The sequence below is a fragment of the Saccostrea cucullata genome, unplaced genomic scaffold (assembly GCF_032062105.1).
Source record: "Saccostrea cucullata isolate Sc308-1 unplaced genomic scaffold, CSIRO_AGI_Scuc_v1 ctg421, whole genome shotgun sequence".
Classification (NCBI taxonomy): domain Eukaryota; kingdom Metazoa; phylum Mollusca; class Bivalvia; order Ostreida; family Ostreidae; genus Saccostrea; species Saccostrea cuccullata.
Window position 1 is genome coordinate 141,818 of NW_026922015.1, and position 27,496 is coordinate 169,313.

At 32.6% G+C, this 27,496-nt stretch overlaps 1 protein-coding gene across 1 annotated transcript in view; it reads left to right on the top strand.

Annotated features, from left to right (window-relative positions):
- The first annotated feature begins 2,788 nt into the window (after positions 1 to 2,788).
- Positions 2,789 to 27,496, top strand: part of LOC134261063 (protogenin B-like) — a 42,854-nt gene continuing 18,146 nt past the window's right edge. The window contains exons 1-3 of the mRNA XM_062743540.1: positions 2,789 to 2,925; positions 13,566 to 13,880; positions 25,800 to 25,947. Of these exons, the coding sequence (XP_062599524.1) occupies positions 2,859 to 2,925; positions 13,566 to 13,880; positions 25,800 to 25,947 (530 nt within the window). The 5' untranslated portion in view covers positions 2,789 to 2,858. The remainder of the gene's footprint in view (positions 2,926 to 13,565; positions 13,881 to 25,799; positions 25,948 to 27,496) is intronic.

A 27,496-nucleotide genomic window follows, 5' to 3' on the forward strand; every position in this document is an offset into this window, starting at 1 on the left:
AAAATAAAAGGTTGCATATTGTTTCGAGCATTATTTTGAACATCTTTTGTTCAAAATTACTTATCCAAATATTTCTAACTTTCGAGATATGAAGCCTCAAAGATTAAGCCTCCTAGCCCCTTGTGTCCCCTAATTATGTACCATACGAAATAAAATTATTATATATAGTTGTAGATTGTTGAGATAAACATTTTTGCTTCAGTAGTGTTTTACAAAATATTAACTCATAAAGAATTATCCATTGAAGAATTTAGGCCCCTCTTGGCCCCTAATTTGAGTGCCCAGCCCCTTTTTCTTGATTTCATTTTAAAGCTCTATGGATTTTGAACACTTTTTGTTCAAAAACTATTCTGAGATTCTTTTTCGTTTTGGAGTTATTTGCAAAAGAAATATTTAGGGATCAACCCTTCAACTCCCTAATGCTTAGCGAAAAATGAAAGGTTGCATATTGTTCAGAACATGATTTTGAACATCTTTTGTTCAATATTACTTATCAAAATTTTTCTTACCTTGGAGATATAAAGCGTCAACGATTTAGCATTCTGGCCCCTTGTGGCCCCGAATTATGACCCATTCGACATAAAAATCATAATATATTGTTGTACATTGTTAAGATTAACATTTTTGCTTCAGTAATGTATAACAAAATATTGACTTTGAAAGAGTTATTGACTAAAAACTGTTGGCCCCTTAGCTTTCAGCCCTTAATTTGGTGAGTCAGCACATTTTTCTTGATATCATATCAAAGATCTTTATATTTTGCACAAATGTTGTTCAGTATGTTCTAACAAAATAATTATATTTTAAAAGATATGATGCAAAATGTCTCAAAAAATCACTCGTAATTCGTGTCCTAAATTTTGACCCCTACAGAGCTTCCATACTAGGCACTTTCGGGAAATATCCTGACCATGTTGCGACATGGCAACATGTCCTCTATCATCACTAAAAATTTCAGCTTTCTAGCTTGAGCCGTTTTTGAGTTCCATCACAGACAAGGAGGTACTCTAAATTTCTATCAAAGGGCGATAACTTCCGACCGGAAGTAAATTTCAAAAACATGATTTGCCGGAATTAACTTCAGATGACATCGCATCGACCGTGAAAATTTGAAGCAAATCGAACGAGCCATCTCCGAGAAATCTTCTGCACAAATTTTGTAAGAAGAAAAAAAGAATAAAAAGAAAAAAGGTAAAAAAGAAACCGAAGAATAATAGAAGAGTCTTCCGCTGAAGACGGAAGACCCTAATAAATAAATAAATAAATAAATAAATAAATAAATAAATAAATAAATAAATGAATGAATGAATGAATGAATGAATGAATGAATGAATGAATGAATAAATAAATAAATAAACAAATAAATTAAATAAATTAAATAAAAGAAAAATGGTCCAAACTCGAAAATTCTATTTTGAGGGGAGGGGATCTTTGAGTAACAATTAAGGAATGTTTTTAAGTTGTGTGTGAGTTATTGGTGTGTGAATCACACAGACTTGTCACGTACAAATGTAGGCATAATTCATGAAGCGCTAAAAATATGCCTACGTGCAAGTCTGTGTGATTCTCACACCATAATTCACACTAAACTTAAAAACATTCATTATATTTACATTTTACATGTTTTGAAGCACCAAAATTATACTCAATATTTAAATTTCTCGCCGTCCTATATCGTTGTACTTTTACTATCGTCGCTGTAGCTTTATTGTGACGTCACGTTAACGTACGTTTCTCCGTGTATATTTCTACTCGTGAGTATAACACGAAAATGGTATTAATTCAAATCAATTTCACAGTTGGCTTAGTAGAAAAACACACAGAATGAAAATATATATAAATATTTATTTGAAAATACATTTTAAATCATTCAATATGCAGATAAAGATCAGCTCATTACTTTCTGACTCTAGAGCAGACGCCAAACAACTGAACACTAGAGTATTGAAGGCTTCGCTAGGTGCTACATTGTATGATTATGACGTGAATTTCATTGTGACGTCATAGTTACTCCGTGACTCTAGAGCAGACGCCAGGTGCTATGATTATGACGTTAAATTCATTGTGACGTCATAATTAACTAAATCCAGATATTTTGCAAAATAAATTACATAAGCACTATGTCTAAGTACATAGGCCTGCCTCTTTTGTTTAAATTTATGCAAATTTGTATAATGTAACTCTACATTAATAAAATTCACGTAACTAACCTAAATATATCAACGATAAATGTTAATGCCATTAAAATAATTTTTTCGATATGACTTATAAGTTAATACAATATATAATAAAATATATCATATAATCAATATTTGAGATATTAAGCAGGAGATTCGTTTAATCAACAGCACACTCGTGCATGCGTCGGTATACCTGCATTATTCATATTTTGTTTATCTGTATAAAATAATGGTTGTTTTCTTTTGCGCTTTTCTATCAATGGTTTATCGATATATCTTATCGTAACGGAATCTTTATCTCGCCCACACGTTTTACACTTCTTACTTTAATATACACAAGGCATTTATTAAAACCGTAGAAATCAATTTTGATATTTTTTGCACAATTTTTCTTTTTTTAACATGAGAGTTGATCCGCGCCAGCTGGTCTGACAAACGTAACTAGAACTTAGTATGGATATTTCCTCTACAAATCCGCTAAAAACTTCTTATCCCCGATAAACTAAAAGAGTTCGGTTCGACGACCGCATTTTCTTGTTTGTGTTCCATTCCAATAACATTGGCGTAGGGGTTGCGGCTTGCAAGGTGTGCTTCGGTTCAATAAATGTATTCATGCCCGGATCCAAACACATTACGTACAAGAGAAGCACGAAGATTCTCCCCAATGTATTTGCTTGAATGGCGTGTATGTATTTATGTAGCCTCGTACTGTACGCGCTAGCGGAAGGATTAACCGCTACCAGGGGTATGTACCATAAAGCATTCACAATTTTTCGTGTAATCGCCATTTTTTATCCAAGCTACATAGGTTGACCTCGCGATCACAAAAAAACCAATATGGCCGATCAGCCTATGGCCAACTAAGTTCACGGGGTCTTTTACCTCGCTCAAAGTGACCAGGGAATTTAATTCCTTGAGAAACCTGACCTTAAACCTACTTTATTTCGTTTTCATATAACGTTGCAGCATGTCTTCGTTTGTTTCTGTTTTGAAACAACGTGCATCGCGGTTTGTTTTGATTTTTTTCGCTCGCATGTTTTTGCTGTGTATTCAATGAATAAAAAAATGTGTTGAGGCCCACGACGGGGGTCAGAATATTTTAAGATTCTTTTTACATTAATGATGTTATGTAATGATTTGGCATTGATTTAAGAATACTCAATTAGTATTATTATCATTCATTTGGCTTATTTTGGTAATAAATATTGAAAAATAATCTCAAGAAAAGACAGCGCGATGGAAGAATCGATGTTGTTTAAAAAAAGTCATTGACCTCGGAGATGAAAAGATAACTCAAGCAACATGCATTGTGTTAATTTACAAGTAGTTCATGAATTGACAGTTTAATACAGTAGCCCTAATGTTGTTTATATAGATGAAATTACAAACTACCTTTTTTTACTGGAATAAATACATTATTAATTCATGTTACGTGAATAATGGCATGGTGACCCGATTATGTATAGGGCCAGGAAAGGGCAGCCATTTTGCGTATTCTTCGTAAACAAATTGTACTGGATATTCTATACTTGTTTTATTTTTCTAACATATTTTTTTTGCAATATTGCATGAAATGTAGGTGTTGTCATTTTCATCTTCATTGTTTTAAATAATAAGGATATGATTTTAAAAAATGTAATCTAATTTTTTTTATCCCAATAATGTTTTTCATTCAAATAATATATTTTTCAGATAACATATCTTCTAATCATAATTTTATGAAGTTAAAATTTTTATTTTGAAGTGGTGTATTTTTTTTTTAAATTCAATTGAATTAACTTTTGATAAAAATGTCACACACATTGTGCCATGTAGATTTTTTTAAATTAGCCTACCTACACATTAAGCTTTATTATGAGCATCTGTGAGTAAAAAAAAGTTAACCATTAAGCATGTTTACTTAGTTATAAATGTTTGCATAAAATTCATGCTATTCAGGTCGATATCCACGACCCAACCCATTACATTCCACCCTCCTTAAATGGTCTTCGCCCTCAAAGACACAACCCAAGTTCTTATTGCCCCTGGCGGGACTTTCACCTGCAATTCCAGGGGTGGTCAACGGCACCAAATCTGTAACAGGAAGGGAGAAAATGTATGGCTGGACCGGGAATCAAACCTGGGACCCCTGCATCTCCAGTCAGGTGCTCTACCAACTGAGTTATCCAGGCCGATATCCACAGCCCAAAACCATTACAATAGTAATGAAAAGTCTATCTTAATTGTTTCTGCCCATTGGGAACATGACAATCTGTTAGGTCTTACATAAGTTTTTTAACATGTTCAAGTAAGGCAATAATAAATATTTTCTTGCACTCTATTGCAATGCATGGAATTTATCATGTAAATGTAGAAAAAGCACAGTATTCAAGTTCAAAAGTCCATTTTTGAAGCAGAGCAAACAAGGACCTCTAAAACATCAGAGGTGGGATCAGGTGCCATAGAGGAATGAGCATCCCCTGCAGACCTGTCACACCCGCCATGTGCACCTTGTCATGATCAGGAAATAACAGAAAAATCTGTTGACAGTATAAATTGATGATACAAACTGTGCATTGAGAGTCCTGCCCAATAATCTGATAATGTATCCCTGTATCATTACATTTTTTTTGTCACAATATTCATATTAAGCTCTTTTTTTGATTTATGGGCAATGCAGTGATCTCTTTACCAATCTTTTGATTAAGTCTCTCTGTGAAAGGGAGGTATGTTGATTTCAGTGGTTTTAATTACAGTCTACAATTTAATTATTTCTGGGTTTTTTTTTTTACTACTTACAAAGTATTTGTTTTCATTTGCAGATTACTATAAAACACAACATCCTTGGTCATTACCATATCTCTCGTAACTATACCCATAAACCTTGGTCTAATTAAAAAAGAAATGTATCTTTGATGAATACTTAATCATATACCTGAAACCAATTAATTATCTGTACCAGGATGGGCAAAAGACTAAAAAGTATGTTTATGGGTTTGTGGAAATCGAAGGAAAGGCTTTCCTCATTGAAGAATTCCTCAGGCCAAGATAAATAAATTGTGTGTTTCCTATTTCCAACCTGTCAGTGAGATAAAAATAGGGTAGGTAGGGAAAATGTTTTATTGGCATGCAGGCTGTCATTTTTTTTTCCAGGAAAATCGCGGTCAAAAGATTTCTGATTAATATTTGATATACATTTTTTCAAAGGAGGAAGGGATCAAGATTAGGATTTCTTATAGTAAAACTAGAAGAGTTTACTCCGGGAAAGATATTAGCAGAAAAATATTACAGGGTCGGCTCCTGTATTTAAAGATGGGTCGGGAAACTGGAAACATGCAATTTATTTACCGAAGCCTTATTGAATGTTGGAGGTTATTGCTCTGGAAGAAGGATGGGGAAGGCGTGGGTAGTGTTGATGATAATAGTGGTTATTCCTAAGGTCAAAGGGGGGTCACAGAAGGTCACAAGAGGGTTACAGAAGGTCAAGTCATAAACAGATGTTTATAGATATAACATGTGAGGAGAGTGCATTAATTAAAAAGGATGGAGCTGAATGATTAAATATATAATATATACTACTGTTATTGTTTGGCTAATTCTGTGAACCACCTTTATTTAATATCACTCAGGTTGATACTAGGTACTGGGGTATTGCAACATCAAGATATAACTAATGTTTTCTGTATTTTTTTCATTGAAATAGTCAGTTCACAAATAATTTTTCAAACAACCCTTGCAGAAATTATTCCTGACTTGAAAATGCTTCTCAGGAATTCCTAAGATGTCCTAAGAATTCCTAAGATTTCCTCACAATCTGATTTGAGGAAATCCTTGGAGTAACAATCCTGGGATTTGATTTCAGGACATCCTAGGATCTCCCAGGACTTTTTGTTAAACATTTCAAATCCAAATCTTGCCAGGACATTTCATTGTAAAGCCAGGAGTTAATCATTTTTAAGATAATCCCATTTCCTAAGACTTTTGACTTAAACTTTTGTAAAATAGACAAATTAAACTTTACAAACTTGTACATGTTAATATATGTTAAAACAGAATGACAGGAAATTTTATTACTTTTAAAGTTTTAATGTATAATATCAAGAAAATCATAAAATGAATAATTTTCAATCATTACATATTATACTTGATACATAGAAAGACACTGACCCTAGAACTATTTTTTAAATTAAATACTTTCTGAAATATTGATGCTGTCAGGGAGGAGTTATACATGTATAAATATGTTTTTAAAAAAAAATTGTTTACAGACAAACAATATTTCACCATTTTCAAATCACACATTTCTGAGTTGATTTTTATCCATTAGAATTAAATTCTACACTTAATCTTTAGATTGCTTCGTTCATGGACACAACTGAGTGCAAGCATAGTTTTTTTTTTGAAAGCACTGGTCATACAAACTTGGCCATCTTGCAATACAACATCAAGTATTAATACAACAGAAGGATGGAGTGGTAAATTTTCTTCATCTGTCAATTTAATTTTTCACTTCGCAGGACAAAATAAAACATATTTTCCTCAAGCACGTATAAGAAATGGCTCTCCTATACCGTCATCACCTGCATACACGTTATATATCTCTCAAGTGGTTACCAAACTATCAGCTTCAAAGTTACATGCCTGGCTAGAAGTATCTTTTTTTTGTATCTTCTTCTTTATCAGTGTCATTTGGTTCATCAAACTGTCTTTGACTTTACTATCTTTAACATCTTCATCCAAATCTGTATGATTTCGGTATATTCACCCATAACTGCCAGAGAGACTATACAAAAGAAAAGTAATTATTGAGTCATTGAAATTGGTAATACACAAATTTAAGTATGCAACAATATTCCATGACTTGGTCTGTGACATCATACTTTATCACTTTATGACTTAAAAAGCTTGGTAAAAATAAAATTTTATCAGAGTTTATTATAATTCCTCACTGTTTTTGATATTGAGTATTGCTTTTATTTAACGAGGAAAATCAAAAAAACGCAGTAAAACTTTTTTTGAAAATTTTATCCACATAAACAAAGATCAAAAAAAACTTTGAAAAGGTTTTGTCATCGTAACATAACTATTTAATACGATAAAAATGCGCTTTTCCTATAGTTTTATAGCCAGATATACTAATTTTCATTCATCACTTAGCAATAAGATACTTACAGACATCGTGACAGGCTTGTAATGTAGAAAAGTCGTTGTTTACAGCACATGTGACAACTTCACGATCCGCCATATTTGTGTTTGGACGGTTTCCATGCAAATTGATCTTGGCCTAAATGTATCATTGTGGTTTCTTCTGTAACACTTTCTGTGAGTAGATTGGTTGATCAAGGATATTTATTTTTTATTTTTCTAATATGCAGGTCGTTTGTCACTGAAAATAAAGACGTGTTTTTTTAAACAAATCCGGGAAAATGTCGGGATATTTCTTAAAGGTTTTTCCCTACACCGTGTTGCGCGCGAACTTCCGAGAGGTGGTAAAAAAAGTGATCTTACAATTGGTACCCGGTGTATAAAATATATTTTACTGTCAACTTAGCTTTGAATATTAATTTGTCAGAAAATTTTGGCTAAAATATATTTTCTTTTTGTAAAAAAAAAAAAACGTAAATTCACATTAATCACAAATTATTTTCAAGAATGAACAAACCGCATTTTCTTGGTGTGGCACGAAATAACTTTACACCGTCCTGTATCATCCTCTCGCGAGACTTCGTCGAGAAGCGCAAAATAGGAGTTCAAGGAGCGGCAATAGAGAGACTGGTTAAGTGTAATGAAATGCACAACTTACGTCCAAGATTGACTCTAATTCTTCACATAAACCATGTTCTCTTTCCCAAAAATCTTGGTTTCGCTAGGAGTGCAGTAAAGGGAACGTTGGAAGAAGTGTAGATATCATGGCCACAGGCCAGTTTAAGTGGCAAGTGGTTCCTGTAATATGTTTTAAACACACAAATATTGTAATAAATGTGTGATGTGTTGTATAATATTTCAATATTGAAACAGAAGAAACGATTTGAATATGTGTAAAAGGTTTTTGGGCATACTGTGATTCAATCGATCCATGAAGATCAAACGTACATTATTTTTTTTTTAACACAGTGAAATATTTCCAGGTTTTACATGTTAAAATTTAAACAGAAGACTTATAAACAAATATTTATTATCAGTTAAGTACTGTTAAATTTGCATTGAATGTTTTGACATGGTGTAAATTTTATTATACTGTTAAATAAAGCCTTCATTGCATTGATATCCACAGAACCTTGAAGCCTGGCAAGGATTTACTGGAAACTCCCATTGAGACTACCAAATGAAGAGAAAGTTTCAGGTATCTTGTAATTTTTAAAAAAAAAATTTTTCTAAACTTGAAAGAATATGACACATTTGTTATCTCCGGTCTGTACATAAATTTTTAACATGTCCTTTGTAAGGCAATAATGGAAATATTTTTATTTTGCACTCTATTGCAATGCATGAAATTTATCATGTAAAAACATAATGAACAAAGGTACACTATATTTCTGAGATAGACGTTACATAAAGTCCATTTTTAAAGAGAGGAAACAGGACGCCGGTTGACCCTGGATTGACCTCGCAAAGGGGAATAACTTTTGTAAATGTGAAAGTCCATGAAAGTTTATGGTACATTTCAATCTCTGTAACTTGTATTAAGTTGGGAAAACTGACACCATGTGCACCTTGTCAAAATGATCAGAAAAATAACAGAAAAATATCAATGACAGCCATCATTAAAATTAATTTGCATTACAAAAGAACAAATATTATATACAAACTTATAAAAAATTTTATTGATAACTTTGCAATATAACTCTGTATCATTACATCTAATTGACACAATATTCAAAAGTTATTTTTTTTTTATTTATGGGCATTGCAGAGATTTAATTCACAGTATTTTAATGCCAAGTAAATCTCTCTATACGACAGCTGTGGTAAACTGGTTGATTAACTATTGTGAATTAAAATTTTATTTTTACAAAAAGGCTATTCAGTAAGATTATTATGACATCATTTGTAAATCATGTCATGTATGCAATTGATTAACATACCTTATTTTATGCAAGTGTGAATAAAATAAATCTTTTGAGAAAAATGGTTCATTTGCAAATTTAACACATATTTTTATGGACTGGTAGAATTGAAAGCTTGATAAAACACAACATCTTTGGCTACTAAATTTTACAAGTTTGATTTTCTCCCTTAGAAATAATTACATATTTAGACTAAACAATGGAATACATTAAGTAAAATTTTATTTTAGCAAAGACAAGTGAAAAGTTGAGTGAAGAAAAAGCAAACAAGGCTTAATCAATAGGCCACTGGCGATGAAGAAAAAAATGTACATCTAAAGAAGATACATCAGTGATCAACAAAAGACTTATAAAAGTAGGGGGGATATTAATTTGGTCTGTTTATCTTTCTGTTTGTCAATCTGTCTGTCTGTAACAGGCTTTCTCTTAACATTTCCAAAAAGCCATCAGATATTGCAATGACATTTTATATTATAACTGTGTGTTTGACGATCCCACTGCAGAACATGATTAAAAATACAAATTTAATATTGTTTATAAATTAAAACATATATATTTTGAAATGAAATGGTCAGAGGTCAAGGCCTCTTTCGGGGGCACATTTTTTTTTTATCTGGAATTGCCAATTTACCTTTTGCCATAACTTTTGAATTATGAGAGATATAGATACTTAATATTTGATATACATTTTTTCAAATGGAGGAAGATCAATGACCTTGACTGTCATCGTTATGCTAAAATAAAACTTATTGAATCTTTTACTTTTGAACCATAAAAAATATTTTATATTGAGTATCATACTCCACTAATTAAGTTCTTTCAAATTACATCAAGGTTAATGACCTTGTGACTTTGACCTATATGTTTTTGTTTTTGTTATATGTTTTTTCAGGGAACTTTGTTGAACCAGGTGCATACTGTTTTTTATTTTTTTATGGGGGGGGGCCTTATTGAATAGTTCTGTTTGGTAGGTGAATCTTTTATTGTACAGAAAGAAGGATGGGGAAGGGCCTCACCCCTACTCTCTACACTAGGTTGTTGATTTAAATATTTTTTTATTATTATTAATATTTGTCATTGTACATGTATATCATAAATATTCTATGAGAGCTGGTTATTCCATAGTTTGAAAATAAGGTCTGTTTCCCCCCTTGTGTGTAAATCATGACAGAAGGTCATAACTGCACTATAATGTTACAGCAGTAAAATTGTAAAGAATTTGTTTATCAGATAATCAGCATTCTTTAAAAATTATTTTATGTATTATTTTTTCTGTGTGGCCATGAATTTTTATAATGCATACATTCATTAAAAAGGATCTTATAATTCTGCTTTGTTGCTATGTATGATTTTTTTTATAATATATGTCCGTTATTGTTTGGAAATTCTGGAATTCCTGATTTATCATTTTAAGGTTGATTTTCCTGGGATATCCTGGGAAGTCTTGGTGTTTTGATTCCTGGGATTTTTCTAGAACCCCTATGGGACTGCAACATCAAGGTCCAAAAACATTCAGGAAATTTATGAATTTTCAGATTTATTTTTTTCATTGAAATAGTCAGTTCACAAATAATTTTTCAACTCCTCTGTGACCAGAAAGTGTTGCAGCAGGATCTATGGACTTAGAGAACTTAATATTTTGGTATCATGTACTTGACCAGAAATCTTTTAAAGTTTTCAACTGTTTACTCTTGGGTTGAGTATGGTAACAAGACTTCTACAAGGTAAATTCGGACTTCAGTGCTTTGGGAACACAGTTGAACCTCTTTGTCTTGAAATTTGATATATCAAACCTGTAAAATACTGGTGCTTTAAAAATATTGATGGGACCTGAAAGTTTCAACCCTTTTTCATAAGTTGTCTTTTTCACTTCCAAAATACTCCTTTATTTGAGTGTGTTTGCTGGATGCTGAAAGTAAAGGGACTATATACATGATATATGAAATGTTTTTCCCAAGTCTAATTCTGTAGTAACCTGGAAAAAAGTGATTGGCTGCAAATTTATATATCCTTCAAACAGCAAGTTTTGAAGTGTAATTTTGTATGTTTATATATTCAAACATTTAGTTTGAACAAATGAATATAAATAATCAAAAATTACACCCTTTAACCCCCTACCCCCTCCAAATAATAAATGAATGAAATATGAATTAAGACATATTTTCAAAATCCTGGCTTCTGAAGAAATTTTTAAAAGCAAATTCTACTATGCATTATTCTGCAAATGTAGAGTGTAGCTCTAGGCAGTTTTGCAGCATGTGTAGTGGGGGTAATACCACTCTATGAAAAAAGGCTAATTGTTTCTATTAATCTGACAATTATCTGCGGACCTTTGAAATGACCTTTACATTAAATACCAGGGGAAATAGAATTTTGAGAATAGGATAGGTTATGATAAAGAGTCAAATTTTTTTTGGAGAAAAAGGTGTATGTTTCAAGCTTATAGTCACCCTTTTGAATGAGAAAACATGCATAGGAAAGGAAAAAAGTTGTTTCATACATTGTGTTTATTTTTGACATTTCTTTTGGGAGGAGAAGGTTTAGATAAAAAGGAAAATGAATAAAAAAGTCTCTGGAAATGCATTTCCCCCCCCCCCCCCCTTCCATCTTGCCATGATTTCATTCTCAATCCTAAATTTTATTGGACAAATTAAATTATGTAATTTAAACTGTGAGAATTAGCTATGATTTAGTTACTGCAACATTGCAAACAACTGATTGGCCGAAGTTGAATTAAAAAATATTGAAATTGATGAAAAGAATTTTAAGAAAAAAAAAATTTGAACTTAAGTTTTGTCCTTCACTAATATTTTAAAAATATAAATATATTAATACATTTTCATAGTAGACAAAATATGTCTTTTGCATAAACAACCAAAGACGCATACCACCAACACATTTGTCAAATATTTGGTATTGTTATAAAAGCTTATACGGACACAGCATTACTCTGTCTAAATAATGTTAGTACAAGAAGTAGCCTGACTGCATGTTCTTAAACCATGTGTGGAATTTAATTTTAAATCAGGGCATATTGGAGAAGTCCGATATTATAGGCCTGTGTTTTGTGTGTGTATAAAGTCGTAACAAAAGCCCGGGGTATATAAACCTCTTACACAACTTTTTGTTGGGCGGTGCTTACGTCAATGGTGGCGTAGTGTTAACGGGGGTCCTATAGTCAACACTAGCTAATCCCCTACAACAATGACCAGCTTATTGTCAGATACGCACACAAGCTGCACAAAAGGTTCAAAAATTTTTTTAACCTGACTAGAAATAATTTTAAAAAAGAAAGAAAAAGAACTTTTTCTCCATCAGTCACCAGCTTTTTTATCAAAAACTAACACAAGCTGCACAAAAAGTTAAAAAATAATTATGTTTTTGTTTGAGCTATGGTATATGAAATTATAAAAATAGAAAAATGAATTGCATAAGTGGACAAAATTAAACTGGACCATTGGCAGTCCAAAAAAAAAAAAGAAGTGCATTTAAAAACTGGATTTTTATTTTGTAAAACAATGTCATTGGTAAAAGTTTTCGTTTGAGAAAATTGGGATATGAATTTGAAAAAAGACACACAGAATATTTGCTTTGATCATGTTGAGGAGCAGTGATGGACATCCTTATGTGAATTGTGAACTTTAAGAGGTCAGTGAAATCAAGTTTGGGATTGGCTAATCCCTGGCTTACTGAATTTCAATGACGCTATTATGCAATATCTAAACTGACCTCTCACATGGTCAAAGGTCAAGAATTGATTGAGCTGGGGGGAGATTTAATAGTTAGGAGTAGTGCCAAAATTCTGTAGTAGTATTTGTTTCGGACACAAGAAAACAAAAGAAAAACAAAACAGTACTACATATTGTTGAAACAGTTTTTCAATGTTTTCATGTCTATAGGTAGAAAAAAAGTAAAGAAAAAATTAAACATTTTCAAAAAAAAATAATTGTAAACTTTTCACATTTAAAAAAATACTTTTTGTTAAAAAGTTTTTCAATGTTTTTCATAAAGGTAGAAAAAAAAGGAAAGAAAAAATTAAAACATTACAAAAAAAAAAAAATTCTTAACTTTATACATTGGAAAAAGAATTTTGGGATCATAATCCTTGCATTCTGACCAAAAATCCATGCTTTCATAGCCATATTGAAATTCTGTGTTTCTATGTAGTTACTAGTTACTACGTGAATAATTGAAATCCCTAGAAATTTTCTGAAGAGATCCTGTAGATTTCCTGGCATTGTTTTCCAGGGAGGATCTAAAAATTTTTTTACCTTTCACTATTTTTTACAGGGGAGGATCTAAAAATTTTCACAAAGCTTTCATTGTTTTTTTTTTTCAGGGGAGGATCTCACATCTACGGGTATTTCATTAACACGACCGGACAGCTACAATGTAGTGGCGCAGAAGGGGAACCCCCTGCTTCTGAATTGTACCGTGGAGTCCAACAGCTCCACGAAATTCACGTGGTACAAGAATGGGCAGCGGCTACAGCTGGAGAATCAGCGGCGGGTACAGGTCATAAACGGGTCACTTTCTTTCAAGCGGGTCCTGTACCGCCGCAAGAAGAACATCACCGATGAGGGCGTGTACGAGTGCCACGTCCGGAACAACATTGGCAGCATTATCGCAAAACGGGTCAAAGTCAACATTGCGGGTAAGTCACGTAAATTAGGATTGCGGAAAAGTTCTGTAATTCAGATTGCGGGTAATTTGTGAATTCATGATTGCGGGTTATTCGTGTAATTAAGGGTTGTGGTTATTCATGTAAATAAATTAAGATTGTCTTATAAAGATTGCTGGTAATTCGTGTAATAAGGATTGTGGGTAATTCATGTAATTAGAATTGTGGGTAATTTCTTGTGATTAGGATTATGGATAATTCGTTTAATGAGAATTGTGGGTAATTTGTGTAATTAAAATTACGAGAATTTCTTATAATAAGGATTGTGGGTAAGTGATCACAGGTTGCGGATGTATTGTGAAATTAAGGTTTCAGATGTCAGCTTTTCTCCATTTGGGGATTCCAGTATGTTTAATTTTTGAGTGAACTGTAAATTTTGGAGAGTGTTAAATGCCCAGAATACAATTCCCCAAAAAGATATTAAAATCGTGTTTATTTTAATTTTTTTTTTGACAACATTGAATAATAGGATATTGGTATAATAAAATAAGCAACACTTGTTAAACATTTGTGAGTAATGATCTATCATAAAAAAAATTCATTGAAATCTAATGATAGCATATAATTGTACTAGGTAACATATTGCTTAGCCTCTAGGCAAAAGATTGGCAAGTAAAATACATGTTTACCCAAATAATTATTACTGTAATAGTATCGCATTCTTATAACAAAGTGCCAGGGGTAGACAATTTTCTTTGTTTTATATATAAATTGCAATATCCATTAATTTTACATTATAATTTAAAGTCATTTGAAGGGAATGAAAAATACTTTGCTCTAAGTGTCATCATTCAAGTATACTCACTTAGGCCAAAAAAAAAATACTCTTGTTTCCTGTCCCCTGACAAAAAAAAAATTAAGGTAGGTAGGTAGGGAAAAAAAATTCATTTTGAGAAAAAATTTTATTTTCAAAACTCAATGAATGCAGAACATATAGCATGTAATAAGAACAAGAAAATGGTATATTAACAGTTTACAAAGCAAATTTGTTAATAAAGATTAATAAAGTAAAGGTATCCTGTACACTTATGATGTATTAGTTCTGTAAATTAATGTTGGTCGACTTTAGTATTACAGGAAAATAGTCCCCCCCCCCCAAAAAAAAAATGAAAATGTAATAAAAACTTTTAGCGTCAGAGGGTAAAATGTAGGTCGGGTGATAGGAAACAAAAGTATTTTTTATTTTGGCCTTACAAGGTTTTTACTGTAGTAATTAATAATCTCCATAATGATTTAATGAATTGTATTGTAAGAATCCAGGGTTATGCGTTAGAATTGAATTTTCAAGTGAAATGAAGAAATGAAAAAAAAAAAGTAAAAGTGATACTGCAAGGGGATTCTTCACTTACAAAAGGTTGAAGGGGGATACAGTGTATCAGAATAGTAGAGGGATTTTGACATTAAGTGCAGGAAATTTCACCCTGTTTAAGGGACAATCTTGTGACTCGTAAGTGAAGAGATGGTATATCTAGAGCATGGCGTTTTCCCGAATTTTTCTGTAAACGAGAGACTGCATGACAACATTTCTATATCTGGCTGCTGTTATCGTAACACATATATAGGTATCAAATAACTCGCCAGGCTTTTAAGTAATTCTATTTATTACCTGATGACAGAATATTACCTGAAAATGTCAGGTAAAAATATCACCAGACCTATATATATATACTATTATGAGGGTTCTATATTTGTCGTACCAGTTTTCATATCCTAGGTAGGGATTACGAAAATTACTTTTCAAAGTTACTGCAATCTGGATATATATGCTGTTTGAATGTTTTTAAATTAGCAAAAAATGACGATTCACTCATTACAATGACTTAAAAGATTCTGCAAGCAATCTCTTGTACAAAGTTGTGGACCGTACCTCTACGACGTGTACAATTTGCTAACATCAGAATGGGGGTCAGATTAAAAAGTATAGGACTGGAGGTATCATAACAATGGAAAATCATATTTTGAAATCACAGAACTGTGTACTATTGCAGAAATTCCGTATTTATCCAAAGAGTTTATGTTCAAACACAGGATTTAGAACCACCTCCAAAAATTATACATTAGAACAGGGGTGTGATAAGAATTTTATTTGTGTATTGTCGTATTAATGGTTTGGTAGTGATCAGGAATTCACATAAAGACCTCGAAGACACCTTCTTTATATTTTTTGTTATTTATGTACAACATGTATAAGCTGAACAAAGAAGATAAAATTATTCAATCAAAAATCATATCCAGCATGCCCATGCATCTAAAATAAGTCGAGTTAAGCCATTATGAAAAAAGAAAACCTATAAAAATCATCAACAGAAACCATTTACATTACTGAAAACTGCTCAAATGTTATCTACATATACATGTAAAGAAATAGCAAATATGATAATGTCATCATAGAATTATGCATCTTGAATTAAAAGCTGATTTTGCTGACAAAAATCTAATTGTTTTGTTCAGTAGCAAAGTTATTGTTAATAAACAGGTCATCATGGCCTAAAAAAAATATTTTGTCACCAGAATTATATCAGTCATAGTAATATATAAACATCCTTTTACATGTACAGTCTGTTTATTGTCTTTGATTGTTTACATAACAGAGAATTCCAAGTATGTGTATCGGTGTAGAAACCTTCGTATCATAATATGATATAAATCATTTCTAAGTGATTTATTCACACACACACAAAAAAAATGGCGAACCAATCAATAGGCCTCCGATTATCCTCTTAGAGATTATTCACCCCGCTGGGGGCCCCAGCCATGTTTTGAAGAAAAATAGTTCCATCATTTTTTGTGGGGGTTAGCGATTACTGTGAGAGTTTTCACTAAGTATTTTAGATGGATATATGTTAGGATATATGACAAACCTGTGTGTGATTTTGTACTTCCCTGAAGAGGAGGTGAATTAGTTGATTGATTTCACTGGGGAGGTTGTATACAGCGCCAGAGTTTGTTGTTTTTTGATGGGATTTGGAATCGGGCGGCTTTCTGCATCATTTTCTCCGTTTGACCTGCCTAGGCCAGGTCACTCTTCCCACAACAAGGATCATGGGAGGCCCCCTCAAGGGGACAAAGGAATGTGTTTATATCGATAACAGGGTTTGTGTGGTATTTTTAGATATTGCTTCACTGGGGAAAAAATAACACAAAGTTAAGGAAGAGAGAGACCAACACCAAAAAAAAAAATACATAAAAAAAAAAAGTTAGCAGAAAAAAATCTGTTAGATTTAATGCTTGGACTTCTGTGAAGTTTTATTTTTATTTTCAATAATACATCAATATGAGAATGTAAATACAAATTTTTCCTTTTCATGACATTTAAATCACCCAACAAATGCTCTATGAGAATGTAAATACAAATTTTTCCTTTTCATGACATTTAAATCACCCAACAAATGCTCTCTGAATGGAAGAGAGAAAAATATAGGCGAGGATAAAAATAGGTAAATATGTACAAGTGTATCATGTAACATGTTAATTTAGGTCAAGTTGTTAGCAGATAAGGGCTCTGACATATTATAGCACTTGTTGACATTGCGGGGAAAAAATTTTTTTCTTTAAAGGACACCGGCAGGTTTTTATGTTTAAATTAGGAACACGATCTGTCGGGTCGATAAAGTTAACTCATGAATGGAAAAACAAGTTGGACTGACAGATCGGGGCAGAAACTCATTCACTACCGGGATTAGTGTTAAATATGTAGCATAAAAAAAGCTACCGAGTGATTTATCTCCGGTTGTTGTGACATCAGGGGTCGAGCGAGTCTCGTTCACGAAAAGCACATATTAAATTACGCTTTAACCTTGGCAACTAACCATGTAATGCAATGGGTGTATAGAAATATTTGGTATATATCTGAGTATCATGCACTTGGAATAATAAATTTTGATGGCTGGGGAAGTGTTTATATTTTAATTGTATTTTTTGCATTTGATAAAATATGAACTTTTCTTGAAATTCTGATGGGTGTCTTATTGATACTTTAGAATAGGATCATGTTATAAATGAACATGAGTTAAGCACTGCAAGCCTCTTTCTTTTTTTTTACCATTTTTGGCTAATAAAATTATACACGATATTGATATTTTTAAAGCAGAATTAACTTGTCCAGAGGTGCTTTCTTTGCTAGATTTCATCAGATAAAATCATGTAGGATCATGAAGAATATTTCTGATTAAAAATGAATTTCATTAATCTTATCTAACCCGAAATCCTTTAGTTTTGAATTTAGATTTTAATTATTATAATGCAATTATAGTATTGTTATGCCCTTGTGTATCTTATTGTCCTCAGCAATTTCTCTGGCAAACATCTAGTCAGGACTCGACATTAACACTTGTCCGCTTGTCCGGCACCAGTGAAAAGAAAATACGGACAAGTGAATATTGCTGGGCACTTGTCCGATTGGACCAGTGCATTTTAATGTAAAGGAGTCTATAATAAATAAAAAGAACGACTATTGACAGCTAACCGGTAGTTTCAAGATGGAAGCTGTACATAAGACCCAGACTTCGATCCCAATTTGTATCACTATATTAATATTGATACACATTTTAAGCACAATTTTATAATCTCTCATCTTTTGAAAAATTTTCCCTGCAATGTAACTAAGTAAAAAAAATTGGTATATCACTTTGATTAATCGTAACGAAAGTTATTTCGTCGATTTTATGACGCATAGAAATTGACAGTAATCTTTAATGCAGAATAAATTGTTAGCTACAAAATTCTTCTGATCTCAACACCCTCACCAAAAACAAAACAATTGAATCCCTTCTAAATTTTCTGCTTAGTATCGACTCCACAGAAAAGCATATTGACCTCGCACAATATACTATATAAATCACCTATCTATCTAAAAGTGCCCTGCAATGAGAGAAGAAGGGGGTACAGATTAGAGTGCCCTGAACGGGACCAAGGTCCCGGAGTTCACTGAACTCCGCACACTCCAGTCTTTTCAGTTATTTATCGAGGATTGATAACAGTATGTTGACAGAACGTCAGGTCTTGCCTTGTTTACCTTCATGATATTATGTCAGGTGTATTGAAGTGGTTCACATCTCGAGTTCCCAATATTTAGAGTTAGGACTTTTATAGAGTTTTAGGATTTGGTTATTTTACAGAGTGGGGATGAGGTTTACCATATTAAGCCATGCATTGCCTCTACCCCCCCCCCCCCTCATCTCCAGCCCCAACCCACCCCCTGCCAAATATATATATATATATAGTTAAAATTTAGAGTTTTAGGATTTGGTTATTGTTAAGGGTAGGGATGAGGTTTATGTATGCAATGCCTCCACCCCTACCCTCCAACCACTTCCCCACCCCTGCCAAATATTTATAGTTTAAAGTTTTAGAGTTTCAGGATTCAATTATTTTTCAGGGTGGGGATGAGGTTTACCTAGACATGTATTGACTCCATCCTCCATCCAAATCCCCTGTCAACCTCCCCCACCACCACCACCCCCACCCCCCATTTCCTTTTCAACTTCCCATTGGTATAAGACAAGGTTTCTTCCTGTTAGAATAACTAGCTTACTTTAGATTCTTAATTGGCACTGAATATATTTCTAAATTGTGTAGGATGTTAATACCTCAAATATCAAGCCATCACAAATTCTGATGATTATAGTAATAAGTAAGTCACAAACAATGACAGGCCCATGCTGTGAACATGCATCTTAACCTTGGAGGATTTTATAGCCTGGACCTTGAAGACAGATGTACACAACACCTGAGTACTGTGTTCAGAATCCCTATTTATCATGTTTATTTGTTATGCCTGTCATCAATAGAGCAGAGAGAAGATTAGAATCTTAAGTCAGGATCAAAGTTATTATTCATCAGATGAACAGCGAAAAAAAAAAAATAATAGGAGGGCTTATGGAAGCGTTTTGTTCCCCGTTATTGACTGTTTTCTTATGAGTCAGTGATCCTCAGAAATATACAGCTGTTCCGAACCAGGAAATGGAAATATATCATTCCGACACCATTATATAAAAAATAAAAACGAGATGATTCGTGGTATTATTTGTGTCCCCTGCTTTTTAGGAGATATTAATTGGGTGGATGATCCAATGAAAACAGTAATAAAAACACTTCAAACGAAATAGCAGGGTCAGATGATTTTGTGTTGTTGCATAATATTTGATAAGTTCGCAATATTTTAGCATCATGGGGAATGAAAATCACTTCAGTGTTTAACTGTTAATTCATTATCATGAGTATAACCATGTTTACTATAAGGCCTAAGCATAATGTTTTACAATAAGTAGATAAAAAAAAACAGCGAAAGGTTGACCCTGATCTTTTAGTTTTGGGACACAGAAAGCCAATGCAATAGATAACTTTGTAGGCATTAAAAAATGTTGCCCTCAAAGTAATCTAATAAAATCTTTAATATCATATTAATAAAATAGTATCCATTTCATTGCAAAATTTCAAAGAGAACTGGTGAGAGATGTTAGGCCAAATCAAATTGCTATTAAAATTTTTAAAAATCAATATGTTCATGTACATATTCTTTGTTATTGGAACTTATTCTTCATGGAACAAGATGTACTACTACATTTGGAATTTTTTTTGTTGAAAATAAAAAAAAAAAAATGTTTAATTGAAAAGTGGAATAAAATATTTTGAGTCGGGCTAATTTTCGTGGGTCGGTCGGCTAAGGGCAAACAAACAATATTTTAATTTAGGCCTTGCACTAAGATACCATTTTATGCGAAAGGTGATCTTTATTGTCAATTTTTGACCTTGATCTCTTGAGCTTGGAAACAAAAAATGTCTTTTTTTAGCTCACCTGAGCCAAAGGCTCAAGTGAGCTTTTCTGATCACAATCTGTCCGTTGTCTGTCGTCGTCGTCGTTGTTGTCATTGTCGTCGTTGTCGTTGTAAACTTTTCACATTTTCATCTTCTTCTCAAGAAGTTTTGGGCCAATTTCAATATAACTTGGCACACAAGTAGACTCCTTGGGTAAAGGGGATTAATTTGTATATTGAATTTTTGCCCTTTTCAAGGGGATGATAACATGAATTTGTTAAAAATTAATGGCATTTTAAAAAAATCTTCTTCTCTGTGAAATGGGCCAGGAAATGCTCACTGGAAGCATCCTAAGGTAGTTAGATTCAAGATTTTAATCATAACCCCCAGGGCAACAAAAGCAGACAAGTTTTACATAGAATATACAAAAATCTTTAAAATATCGATTTTTCAAGAACCACTTTCAGGAAAGTGAAAATGCATGTGGAATACTGAGGTAGTAGAAATTTCTGTGACCCCCGGGGCAAGGGTGGGGCCAAAATGCTACTCCAAGTTTTACAGGAATATATAGGAAAAATCTTTAAAAATCTTCTAGCACACAAGAACAGGAAAAATACACTCATGTGGAATCATGAGGTCTGTGTAAATTCGAGTTTGTTCAAATTTCGATGAAGGTGTTGCCGTGGTTATTAAAAATAGAAAGTTTTACATAGGAATATATAGGAAAAATCTTTAAAAATCTTCTCAAGAACCACTGGGTTAGGAAAGACGAAACTCATGTGGAATCATTTATAGTGTAGACTGAGTTTTTAATATAACTTAGCACACAGGGTGGGGCCACAATACCCTAGTTTTACAAAGGAATTCTGAAAAATCTTTAAAAATCTTCTTCGATGAAGGTGGGCCAGGTTATTAAAAATAAAATTTCATGTGAAATACTTTCCAAAATGTAGTACTAGATCCTCAAATTTTTCTGATTTTAATATAACTTAGCACACAAGTAATGGCCGACCCAAGTTTTACATAGGAAGATATAGGAAAAATCTTTGAAAATCTTCTTCTCAAGAACCATTGAGACAGGAAAGATAAAACTCATGTGAAATTATCCTCAAAGTGAAGATTCAGTTTTGTTCAAATCATACAACATGGGGCATGGTGGGGACTACAAAATGGCCAATTCTGTGTAAGTTTTACATAGGGATATATTGGGAAACCAATATATTTAAAATCTTCTAAGTACTTCAAAGCCATTATTAGTTTATTTATATGGAATCATCCTAAGGTAGTGTAGATTCTTATTCAAGTCATGAACCCCTGGGGGGTTAAAGATTCAATCAAGCTCCACCATCACCTAGTAATTGCTTTCAGTTCTGATCTGATATGTGCTTTTTCCTAGCCGATGTGCTCAGGTGAGCGCTGTGGCCCCTGGGCCTCTTGTTTAAAGTCAAATTGGGAATTATGATTTATAATTAAAAAATGTCACTGAAAGACCTCAAGAAAAGATCATCTGGAAACCAACTTTTTTACAGTATGAATATCTGACCATGAACGGTTAACCTTCTGGCTAAAAAAATCATGTAAAGGTTTTCTTTCATTCTTCTTTCTATTGATAAGGTTAAGTAAGAGTTTAACCCATTCACTGCAGTTCTTTACTGTATGTATTGTATATACAAGTACTTGTGAGCCCCTTGAGAATGACTTACATCTTTTTTTATGCTTCTGTATGAAACCCTAAGCTGAAATCGATACAGATCATGTTTTAGAATTAATGAAGTAAGGATCTTAGTGGGTTGTAAATGTTAATTGCACAAAATATGTGTTAGGAATAGGCATATATATAATATATGAATACACTGTTACAGTGAAACTTGTCTGATCCAGATGGTGAATAATCCAAATTCTTGCCTTATACCGTATAAGTGGAAATTTTAGCGATTGAGACACAAAAAAAGCGATTTGTCCATAAAAATTGGTATTTTATTTTTAGTGAGATGTAATTTTAGCAATTTTAAAAATCTCACTAAAAATACCATTACAAATAAAGAGCAATTAATTTTTATCGATATTCAATTTTAGCTTTCTTGACACCCTTGCCAATAATGCCAGAATTAAATCCTCACTAAAAACTCTGCTTATACTGTACAATGTTTACTTTAAGTCCATTTTAGTATATTCATTTGTTGAAAATGTTGTGTATTTTGGGAATGTCTTATGCAGAATGTTGTTCTAATTCAGAAATTCCAACTTGTCTAATTTACCATTTCCTTTTAACTTTTAAGGAAAGATATTCTTATCTATGCTATTTCAGGCAGATAACCTATCAATTTTTTGGGCCTTGCTTTCGTATGGATTTAACAGCTGAAATTTGAAATAGTTTAGTTAATTTGTTTGTTTATTGTCCCTTCCAGAATTTTTTTTTCACAAATATTGAGACTCCTCTCATAGCTATAAGTGTAGAGATATTTGAGTTGATAAAATGGAGTCTGCATGATTTGATTGATTTCTTAATAAAATAAAACTGCATTGTAGAATATTTCTATTGAAATATAATATTTCAAACCATTTATATTAGCACATATACAGAGTTCTATGATTCAGAAGCAAAATTGTTATTAATTAAAGATAAATTAATTAGGGGACATTGATATTTGACAGTCATATAATTCCCACTAATTCTGCTCCATACGAAAATGTTTTCTTTCTCGATAATTATATTGATTCAGCGATAAACTAAATTAACGGTTTATAGTAGATAAATCGTATGACATATTTATTGTAATGGATTAAGGCCATATTTCCCATTTATTTAAGGAGAATGCATAGTATCTGTACATTGACTCAATTTTCTCTTTACCGCTGAACTTATGTAGATCATAAAATTTTTGCGACACCTTATTTTCGGAGATATGTATGTGGTGTTTATCCAGCAGGGCAAAATTCTTACGAATTCTTGGTATCGTTATATATCAGAAATATGAAAGAAATATTCTTGAGGAGACTGTTTCATGTAATTACAAGTACATGAGGTTTTCACAAATAAAAAGTAATTTAACAGTATTTAATCTATGAAACACTTTATGCAAGGTTATTTTCACCCTGCTTTATTTTCGGCCTTTCACACTTGCAAACCTTTTGCCCCTTTTAAATTCGCCCAGTCACAGTTTTGTCTTAAAAATTATACTGTATACATTGAATTTGCCTGCTTTTAAATTCGCCCAAAAGGCTAGAGCGAAAGAGGCAAAATTGAAACAGAGGCAAAAATTTCCCTGTATACAGTACATCCACATATATACTAAATTCAGTTACTCCCCCGTATCTCTCTCTCTTTGGTTAAAATCTGTTGTAAACTTAAAGTACTGATTTAAAAAAAAAGCCTCATTAAAAAAAAATTTCCCTGTATACAGTACATCCACATATATACTAAATTCAGTTATTCCCCCGTATCTCTCTCTCTTTGGTTAAAATCTGTTGTAAACTTAAAGTACTGATTTAAAAAAAAAAGCCTCATTAAAAAAAAAAAAACACTTTTGTTTTTAGCTCTACTGGTCAGAGACCAGAAGAGCTTATGCGATAGTAATGCGTCCGGCGTCCGTCCGTCTGTCTGTCTGTCTGTCTGTCTGTAAACAATTTTTCAAAATGCTACTCCTCCTACAGTTTTGATCTGATTTCAATATAACTTGGCATATAAGTAGACTACACTAAGATACATAATTCTGTGTATCGGTTAATGATTTCGACAAACGGTGTTGACGTTGTTACTAAAAATAGAAATTTCTGTGAAATTCTTTCAAAATGCTACTCCTCCTACAGTTTTGGTTTGACTTCAATATAACTTGGCACACAAGTAGACTACACTAAGATACATAATTCTGTGTATCGGTTTTTGATTTCGACGAACGGTGTTGGCGTTGTTACTAAAAATAGAAATTTCTGTGAAATTCTTTCAAAATGCTACTCCTCCTACAGTTTTGGTCTGATTTCAAAAAAGCTTGGCACACAAGTAGACTACACTAAGATACATAATTCTGTGTATCTGTTTTTGATTTCAATGAACGGTGTTTCCGTTGTTACTAAAAATAGAAATTTCTGTGAAATTCTTTCAAAATGCTATTCCTCCTACAGTTTTGGTCTGATTTCAATATATCTTGGCACACAAGTAGACTACACTAAGATACATAATTCTGTTTATCGGTTTTTGATTTCGACGAACGGTGTTGGCGTTGTTACTAAGAATAGAAATTTCTGTGAAATTCTTTCAAAATGCTACTCCTCCTACAGTTTTGGTCTGATTTCAATATAACTTGGCACACAAGTAGACTACACTAAGATACATAATTCTGTGTATCGGTTTTTGATTTTGACGAACGGTGTTGGCATTGTTACTAAAAATAGAAATTTCTGTAAAATTCTTTCAAAATGCTACTCCTCCTACAGTTTTGGTCTGATTTCAGTATAACTTGGCATATAAGTAGACTACACAAAGATACATAATTCTGTGTATCGGTTTTTGATTTCGATGAACGGTGTTGGCATTGTTACTAAAAATAGAAATTGCTGTAAAATTCTTTCAAAATGCTACTCCTCCTACAGTTTTGGTCTGATTTCAATATAACTTGGCATATAAGTAGACTACACGAAGATACATAATTCTGTGTATCAGTTTTTGATTTCGACGAACGATGTTGGCGTTGTTACTAAAAATAGAAATTTCTGTGAAATTCTTTCAAAATGCTACTCCTCCGACGGTTTTGGTATGATTTCAATATAACTTGGCACACAAGTAGACTACACTAAGGTACATAATTCTTTATATCCGTTTTTGACTTCAATGAACATTATTACCTTGCTTAATAAAGATAGCAATTTCTGTTACTCTCAAAATGCTACTTCAGTTTTAGTCTGATTATAATATAATGTGGCATGCAAGTAGACTACACTAAGAACATAAAGAGACTTATTCACGGATCATAATTCTCTTTTTTGCTAGTGTAAAGTTTCAATTCCCAACTGCTTAAGTACTTTCCTATTCCTTTGCTATAAGTACAAACCAGTAGAGCTTCAGTCTCGAAAGAGACTTCTGGTTGTCTTTTCAGGCCCTGTTTTCAATACTTTCAGTACTTTGATTTATCTTTTCAGGTATAGCTAAATCTTTCTCAGAGGAACCTCAGTCTCAGGATGTTCCATTAGGAGGGGTGGCCAGGTTCCACTGCCAGATCAACTCCACCCCTCCACCTATTTACATGTGGCAGAAGGATGATTGGAAACAAATTCGTCCGGGTCCCAGGTAAAGTTTATGAAAAATCCCATATTTTCATTGGGTTAATTTTATTCCCCCCTTTCGAAGAAGTGAGGGCATATTGCTTTGCTGCTGTCTGTCTGTAGGTCCAGGATTAGTTTCTGTTCATTTTCTTTGCAGAAGTTGCACATATTTAAATGAAATTAGATATACAGATTTATCATAAGAATATCTAGGTCAAAGTCTGTTTTGGGTATTTTAGGAGAAAATAATGGGTTTGAGGAGATTTGATTTTGGGGATATAAGTCGTGTTTGAGTAGGGATGTATAATGAAATTTTCCCTTTTATGGTAGACATAAGTCTCTTCATACTCGAGAAACAAGAAAAAAATGATGAAACAGTTTCAATATCCTGAAAAAAAAAATATTCAAATTGTCAAAAAAAAGTTTGGGGGTGGGTGCAATTTCTGTGGGTCCGAAGGCATTATAGTAGGCCAAAGATAAATATTTGGATCTAAACTTTGCCTTTAGATATCATTGAAACACACAGAATTTTGCTGGACTTATTACCAAGATTTTTTTTCAAAATAGTCATGAGTTAAAAATAGTATAAAAAAGACATTTTTAGGGTGTGTGTAAGGCTTCAAGTAAAATATAAATTCTGTACTGTTAGTCTGTTGAAGCTTTGGCAAGATAGCAGTCATAAGGTTTATATTGGTAATTAAATTGTTCTTACAGATTTCTCTTGCAAAAATGTTTAGCCGATTAAGCAAAGACTTTTTTTCATTACTTTGGGGGGATGAATCCTAAAATCAAACAGTTATGGTTTCTCTGAATTATTTTCTTTTATGCACAAAAGAAGAAAAAAACGGGGCTATTTTTTATTTTAAAAAATCTTTTTTTCCCAATGATCATAGCACAGTTAAGATGACCTTTGTCTAGAGTCAGCTTAGACTGTTACTTAAAATTAATTTCCTGAATGACAAGTAGGACATGGTTTTTGTGTTGTTCAGCATTACTTCATTCCTAATGTATATCCTAATTTGATGATTTCTTGTTGTTCAACAGCTGTTTAGAACTGGGATTTTTGAATTAAACCAAAAAAAAAAAAAAAAAAAAAAAAATTCCCATCTTCCAGAACTTGAATAACTTATGGATAAATTTAATGTCTCTCACATCAGAAGTGGTATCTGTTTAGCTGAACAACTTTATACTTGTCCATTTGCTAACCACAGAATTTGGTGAAATTTGGAAAATACAACCTTATACAGTTATTTTACATTCTTGAAAAGTTTTAGGAATATGAACATGACGAAGTTTATAGTTACAGTTTCAAGAGTCTATTTTTACATTTTACAATTCTTGTAATTAAAAATTTGTAATTAAAAAAGTAAATATGTAACTCTTCTGTTTTGGAGATATGTAAATTTGCCTGCATGCCCAGGAATACGTTTTCTGAAAATTTTGTCCTTCTAATCTGGAAAAAATATGCTATTAAATTGATATTTTGTGAGATTCCTGTGACACTGGGAAAAATGGATATGTGGGTCATAAAAAAAAATAAATGAATGCTTTGCTAAAGAGTAAAGATGTTCTTC